The following is an 8302-nucleotide window of genomic DNA, read 5'->3' as shown; positions in this document are numbered from 1 at the left end:
AAGTTGGACCCTCCCTTTTTACATTTAAAATTTCTAACCCATAGTCATCTATAAAATCCTCTAGTTTTTCTCCCTTTTCATTTGTTTCTGGGCCCCATCTAATTGATCTAGCGTTCGCGTCCATCCCAAATAAAACTTTGTTTCCCCTTAGTGCCTGTGCTACCTTTTCTAATTGCGTGATGTGAATTTCTATTTTGTCTCGACACTGGAAGTATGACGATACCACATAGACAGAAATGCCTGGACCCACAATTTGAGCACATACGCAGTGCGCGGTGCTTAGTTGCGAAATGTCCATCATTCTGTACTTTGGATTAGTTAGACAAATGGGCGCAAATAGCCTCTCCCCGGTTGTAGCAGCAATTTGTACATTGCTGCCAAAACCGGGTATGTTGAAACATTTATTACTTGCAACTGCGTATGGCTCTTGCAAAAGAAGGACTTCAATACGTTCCTCCTCCCACAAGGCACCTGTCTCCAGTGTTCCCGCCTTATCGTTTCGCAAGTTCACCTGCAAGACTCGAAGACCTTCCGCGTTGAATTCTCTCTCACCTCCTTCTCTCTCTACTGTTGTCGGAATTGGGGGGGGGGGTTGAATTTCGTTTACCGCACCGAGCCCTTTTGTTGTTTCTTCTCCTGTTGCAAGCCCACCGTGGGCAAAGTTACTCGACCCCGGACACGTACGTCGGCTTGTGCTCCGCGAACAATGTGTACCGTTTACTACTGAATCTATTTTAAGTGTTGAGTCCCGTTTCGCGATTACTAATTTACTTGGTCGCGTGATTTTACCCGTGAGCGTCCGCGTTTCCCGATTCTCGCGTCGACGATTAACGGAAGTACCAGGGGGCTTAGCGATCAAATTTTCAACAATAACACGGCTTGCCACTCTGGCACTTCTTCGAACGAGCGTGGTGTTGGTCGTCGTCGATGATGATGATGGTGATGTCCAGGTGTCTTCAATTGGTTTGTTCGTTTGTTTTAAGACCACCATGGGATTCCCCTCCCATGCGGACCGATCCCGCATATCCGAACGCCGGTCCAATGCGGATAATTTATCATGAGAGGAGAAAGCCATGGTTATTTTTGCTGTTTGAGTCGCTAAACTCTTAGTTGTACCTGTAGGGAAGAAAGTTTGGTTTGGCTGCTACCTGTGAAAGAGAAAAGCATGATTAGTGATTTGGAGAGGGAAGGATAGGGTTAAGTTTTGTCTGTGGGCTGATACTTAGACGAGTTTCCCCTGAGAAATTTTTATACTTATTGCTTTCGCAATTTTAGGATAATCAAAAATTTTTGCAGGGCCTGGGCCTATTGGAGGTGGTATCGGTCCTCTGTCGACATACAATAGCTTTTGACTATCATTGCATTCAAAAAGATCGATTAAAGTGAAAAAAACTGCGGTAGGTCCAGGGACCATAAGACAGTAAGTCCACATGTAATCAATTAAAATCGATTAAAGTGAAAAATTTCGCCTTATGTTGCAGGACATAAAGCTAGTTTATCACTTATATATTCAAAATCGATTAAAGTGAAATGCCTGCCCCCGAAGGGAACAGGCCTTATGTTTCACTATTATATATTCAACAATCATTCGAGTTTTTCCATATGTTTTGAGTGATTGGAATCACCTTTAGGGTTGGCAGCGTTGGGCTGCCCGCCCAAGCCGATATGCGTTCTGTTCTGCCCCACTAGAACATACTTGCACATCAGCTGATACATTCCACTTCATTACTTCCTGCTCGTAGTTTCCGTAACAGAGGTCCACAGCGTTGTACAAGTACAAATTATAACATGCTCATTTTCGGATTGGGGCGGCCTAGAAGCCTCCGAAGTAAACATGCGCCGTTTCTCCTAAGTTACTTTCACCAAAATTATTTGCGTGGAAGCAATGATGTAGAATGCCTTTCCTGACCCATGTCTCTCCTATTCAACTTGAGAGCTGTTCTTCCTAAGGCAGAGACTCGGGACGGCTGAGAGTACCCGCTCAGGCTTGTGTAACCCTAATGGGTCCACAAGATCGTGGTACTTGAGGTTTCTAAGCCTCTAAACGTCTAGTTGAATACTAACTCAGGTCTGTGTAACTTTCTTGAGTCCACAGAATCGTAGTATTCTTTGGAGTCTTAGCTCCACTATCGCATGTGTAGCCACTCTGGCTTGTGTAGCGCCTTGGCCCACAAGATCGGGCTACACTTCACTTTATTAACCAGATAAAGTATCTTTTTAAGGAATTCTTTATGTCCGAAAACGCCAATCTTTATATGAACATTGTTCATTTGTTAATAATATATATATGTGCGCATGCACACGCACACACGCACCTCAAGTGCATTTTTCTCTAGCCCCGACGTCTCATTTGGGGAGAGTTGTTTATTTATTTGTTTGTTTGCTCTCTGTAAGAGTTTTTAAACTCTCTTGTTCTTATTTAGTATCAGAAATAATATTCGAAAGTCATAAGTCTTTTAGGCGAAGTAAACGACATGACGTCTTGGTTGATTTCCTTGATACACTTTACATCAAAGTGCGCGCATATAGTCGGACTACTGAAAGCTTTCCCTTTTCGATCTTAGCACCCGACGAGCTCCCCACTACTTGGACTACTTCCACCGAAAAATTTAATTCCACGGCGCAAGCGTGAAACTAACTTGTATTCCTTCGCAAGCGGTATTTTTGAAATTAAGAAGGGTTTTGAATAATAAACAAATAACTAAATTCAAGCAACTAAGAAGGACATATCAAAATACTGGAAAGTTAATTGTCGTTTCAGAGATAAAAAATCAATAGATACTGATAAAAGTCTTGTAATCGGTTTATTATAATAAGTAGTTTTTAATAATAACATCTTCTCGTTTCTTACATAATGAATTTTCGGCATTTTAGAAAAAAAAAACAAAAGATTAAAGAAAAGATCTCCCAACTAAATTAACAGGCCAGGAAAAATTTTACATCGAAGGCATGATAATCAACTAAACACTTGACTCTGTTGTAGATATTGATTTTAATTAATAATCGGTAGTCCTAAACGACCTTCTCACGAGGAACTTTTTATTTTAAAATAAATAAAAACCACATAAACAATAAACAATCCGAAAAATTAAAAAAGTAGCGTTAAATCTTACACAGGTGGAACAGTAACCAATTTAAATAATTAGTTCACGGATATTAAATTAATTAAAAAATTTCTAGTACTAAAACATGGATGCAACTAATTTTTAAATTTACTCAAGTAAAAAAAAGCTATGTGAAACACAATTCAACCAGCTGTAAAGAGCCACAAAAAATCTAACACGGTTAGCACGGTGACAAAATGGAATAATTGATTTATCAACGAGAATAGTTGAAACAAATTATTGTTAGTCTTATAGGACATTTATTAAAAATATCTATTCCATTGCAACAAACCGGGAAAAATCTCGCACGGTTGGCACGGTGAGAGATTGAAATAATTATTTTATCGTCAAAGATAGCTAGAATAAATAATTGTTAGTTTCATAATAAATTGATGTTAGTCATCTTATAAAAATTGATAATAAAAAAAAACCATTCATTACTGTAAAATTAGCGAATAATACTAGAGGATCTGGTGTAGGTGATGGTAATTTTAACAACTAAAAATTATACACTTTTTAGAGAAAATAAATTAACTATTCATTTACACTTTATACAGACAATTATTGTGAGAAATAATTATTATTAGCGAATTCAACTAAAATTATACGCGAGAGCTAATGCAACTTAATACGCACGTATAAAAAGCAACACGTGGTTGTTTGCGGTTAAATTCACGGAAATTACTTTACGTATTAATTACGCGTGAATGCACGATTTATTTATTCTCAATAAATAGCAGCCTTAATTTATTGACTAAATATTGAGAGTAATTTGCTGAGCGGTTTACTTTTATTAGCACAAAGAAAAAAGATACTTGTAATTTTATATGCGGTTTTGAACACGAGGTGAACTGTAGAAGAGCACGTTGTGAATATTATGATGAAAAACGTCGTATATGAAACCACACATCGGTTTCCTTGTGACGTCAGAGCGGTAGACCAATAGGAAAATTAGTAGACGACGCTGACGAAATTTCAGCCAATAGAGAAAATCCACGTAGCTCGTTGAGATCTTAAGCCAATGAGTGCGTTTCATGTCGCAACTCTTTTATTCATAGTTGGAACTAATTATTCAAATGATAGATTTTCCTTATTGGCTAAGATTTCGCGCGTAAGTTCAAATAGCGATAGTGCTGCCGACCTATTGGTGAGGCTCGGCGTTCTCAAGTGGTAGCGAGTTTGGTCTTGACTGAACAATTACAATTATCTAATTGATTGCGTCTAACCGGGAAAACTCTTACACGGTTGACACGGTGAGGGATTTAAATAATTATTTTATCTTCGAAGATAGCCAGATTAAATAATTGTTAGTTTCATAATAAATTAATGTGAGCCATCTTATAAATATTAACCATAAAAATAACATTTATTGAAATTGTTTAATCAATTGCAAGTATCCGGGAAAAATCTCACACGGTTGGCACGCTGAGGAGTTTACATAATTATTTCTTCGTCATCATTATTAATCTTGGTAAATCATTTATAGTTTCACAATATTTCATCATTAATAATCAACTCCTAAATTTATGTTTAGTCAACATGCAATCGTAATTTGTGTCCAAGGATATGTATAGGTTTTCAAAAAATTCAAATCTTGGCGGTTGTAGTTGTAAATGTCATAATGTTTTTCCGGTTTTTGGCCATGTTTATTTCGTCAGAACGCGCGCTTCGCACTTGTTTTTTGGACTCGACTTGTTTAGTGACATTGACAAAATCGTTTCATTGTTTTTCTTTAACTCGAGTGTTTTCGTTTACTTTCATTCTTTTAAAAATGTCAGAAATATTTCATTCTAAAAAAAAATTTCCTTTATATGATGACGTTCAAACTTCGCTGCTACAGTATGAAAATACTACGAAGTACAGATTGTCTGTAAAAAATAGTAAGTCTTTGTATAACGTCCTCGAAGACAAAGAGAGCCTGGCGTTTAATCCTCATTTAATTTTCAACGAAATTTATTATCAGTGCTCAACTGTGAAAAATAGTGAAAATACCAAGTAAGTAGTCTTTTTATTATTAAAGTCCAGAAGATGGTACAGCAACTTTTAGATTACCTTTATCGTCAATAATGACATCTTTTTTAACAGCTTGAATGAAATTTATTAAAAAGTATGCACTTGAATTTATTTGCAGATCGTGTCCAGTCATCATGAATCTCCGCTTGTCTCCCAAAAAACAACATTTAGAGGTTGATTCCTGCAGTATGGCACATGATCACAGACCATTATCAGTGAGTATGACTTTATTGACTCTTACTGCCGATATGCTTATATACGTTTTATCAACTATTGAATTTTCAGACAACTTATCAATAATAATTATTGAATTATTGAATAAATTTAATTTAATTCGATTAATAAAAATTGTAATATTTATTGCAGCATCTAAAAAACCAGCCGAAAAGAAATCCACAGCCGCTACTAGAGAGTGCGCAAAAATTAGCTGAGAAGATGAAACGAGAGTTCGCGGCTCAAAAAAACATTTCGCAAAATGATGATTTCGATCAATAGCTCCAGAATATGAGAAAAATTTTGACAAATTCTGAATCTGTTGATCGAAATCAAAAAATCGGAAAGCTGAAGAACCTTATCGCAGATTTTACCGCTAACTCCAACGATGACGACGATGATGAACAACAACAGCATCAACCGCAACAACGGCAAAAGCGGCAGCATCAACGGCAACATAAGCGGCAGAAATTACAACAGCAACGAACAACAGAACCAACAACAAGCAGAAAATCAGCAGAAACTACAACAACAGCAGTAGCACCAGAAGCAGCAGAAGCAATAAAAGCAGCAGCAACTACAGCAACAATTACAGCAACAGCAACAACAACAACAGCAACAGCAACAAAAACAACAGCAACAATATCGGAATCAGCAACAAAAACAGCAGTAGCACCAGAAGCAGCAGCCACACCAAAAACACCAGCAGCAATAGCGGAATCAGTAACAAAAACAGCAGTAGCAGCAATAAAAACAGCAGCAACTACAGCATCAACAGCAACAATTACCGCGTCAACAGCAACAACAATAACAACAACAATAGCACCAGCAACAGTAGCAGCAACGAAAACAACGGCAATAAAAGCGGCACCTGCAACAAAAACAGCAGTAACACCAGCAGCAGCAATTACAACATCAACAGCAACAACAACAGCACCAGCACCAGCAACAAAAACAACAGCCACGATAGCGGAATTAGCAACAAAAAGAGTAGTAGCACCAGAAGCAGTAGCAGCAATAAAAACAGCAGCAACTACAGCAACAATTACAGCGTCAACAGCAACAATAACAACAACAACAATAGCGGCATCAGCAGCAGCAATGAAAGCAATCATACAACATCAGAAACGTCAAAGCCACGTCGATTTTTAATTGTTTTTGGAGATGCTTGGAGGTAGTGCTTGCAAAGAAAAAGTTTTGCAGCACAATATGGTGCTACAGCTCATTGATTTAAAAAATCTCGACAAAAATACGGCACGTACATTTATTAATTTAAATTTTTCTATGTATAACAAATATTTTGATGAAAATGCATTCAAATTTGTAAAACTAATAATGGATGCAAAAAAAAGAAGGACACAATAAAAAAAAATAAAAACTATGAATTGTCTCAAATTATTTATTTCTTCATAACATAATTCAGTTATACCGGCACATTAATAGGTCTACCATCACAATCTCTGCCTTACAACTGAATCATAACCAGGCCTACCAAAAGCAACTGTACCACACAACAACTATACCAGTTTCAAAAACTATCCGCGAAAATCTCAACCAATCAACAACTGTACCATATTGTTGATTGGTCGAGATTTACGCGGGTAGTTTTTGAAACTGGTACAGTTGTTTGTGGTAGACCTGGTTATGGTTCAGTTGTCGTAAGCTAAAAATTTTTATGGTAGACCTATTAATGTTTAATTGCTTCCTGTGATTACAAATGAAAAATATAAATTGTTGAATGTAAATAAAATTAACAGTCGGTTATTTAATAGATGATTTTTTTTGAGATCTGCACCTACAAATTTAAATTTTTGCCTATATTTGTGGAAAGAATGGCATGTGCGTTTATTTTTATCATTTGTTTTCTCATCATTAAAGTAAAGAATGACTGTCTTTCCTCTAATTAGAGCAGGAATTTAAACCGGTGCAGGTGTGGTGAATAATTAATTTTTCCTGGCTATGACTATCGATTTCTATTTCCAAAAAATTGACAGCCAAAATTATCCTCTGTTGTATTTGTGGTATTGCACAACTCTTAATGCAAAGCATTAGAGTGTGCTTTACGATTGAAAAATTCAGTTTCATCTTTTTCGATACTGTTTTTATCTTGTAAGTCGACTAATCTTAACCAAGTTACACATCATCAGTTATAGAATTTAATAAGGATTAATTTTATTACTTATAAAGACCAATTTGATGTATTAATTAACTGAAAAAACCTGAAAATGTTAAAAAAAAATTTCCCGTCTAGCAGTAGAAAATGTCCGTAACCCGTAAGCACAAAAACTCGAGAAAAAAGCCATTATTTGGATCGCTTTTTTTTAAAAAGATTATTTTAGGGCTGAAGAAAAAGTGTGCCATAAATGGCCATCAAATTCAGCCCCGTTTAATTATAATTAATAAAAAGAACTTAACTAATTTTGTATATCTATATATTTTTTTTACATATACTTTTGTCACACCAGTCGCGCCGGCGCAAAAAAATACATCTGACTATTTTTTGGAGCGAAATTTGAATTTCTAGTGTAATAAAAAGGAAAAAAAAATTGTGCTTGAAACTTTTATCGTCCATTTTTCTTTTTTTTTGCGAATGAGCAATAAGAGTCGTGCACTTTTGGATTTTCCAAACTTTTTATATTTATTATTATTTAATTGTATATTCCCATGTAACAAGCTTATTCATGGCTTGAGCAATTCTGGTCTCAAAGTCGATAGGTGCTAGTATCTTTTTTACGTATATGTCTTGCTGCAGATACTTGTGGCTAGATTTTAATAGCAAGTCTAAGTGCAAGCCTTGCACAAGATATTCGCGCCAGATTAGAACTCGATTCTGGAGGAAGACTGTAGTTGAAAATAGTTGTGCATGGTTTGCTTAAGATCTGTTCTAGGCCCAAAATTGACCTTCAACCTTGATTAAATCTTGAGCAAGCCATGCGTAAGTACCTGCCGCAGGTTACTGGTGCAAGAAATGT

General features: G+C 36.4%; 1 protein-coding gene across 1 annotated transcript; it reads left to right on the top strand.

The window, feature by feature from the left end:
• Positions 1-5621: 5621 nt before the first annotated feature.
• LOC130676360 (uncharacterized) lies at positions 5622-6482 on the top strand. Its single transcript, XM_057482514.1, has one exon. The coding sequence runs from the start codon at positions 5622-5624 to the stop codon at positions 6480-6482; it is 861 nt and encodes a 286-aa protein (XP_057338497.1).
• The last annotated feature ends 1820 nt before the right edge of the window (positions 6483-8302 follow it).

The sequence above is a fragment of the Microplitis mediator genome, chromosome 10, assembly GCF_029852145.1.
Source record: "Microplitis mediator isolate UGA2020A chromosome 10, iyMicMedi2.1, whole genome shotgun sequence".
Lineage (NCBI taxonomy): Eukaryota > Metazoa > Arthropoda > Insecta > Hymenoptera > Braconidae > Microplitis > Microplitis mediator.
This window is presented reverse-complemented; position numbering and strand designations above follow the sequence as displayed.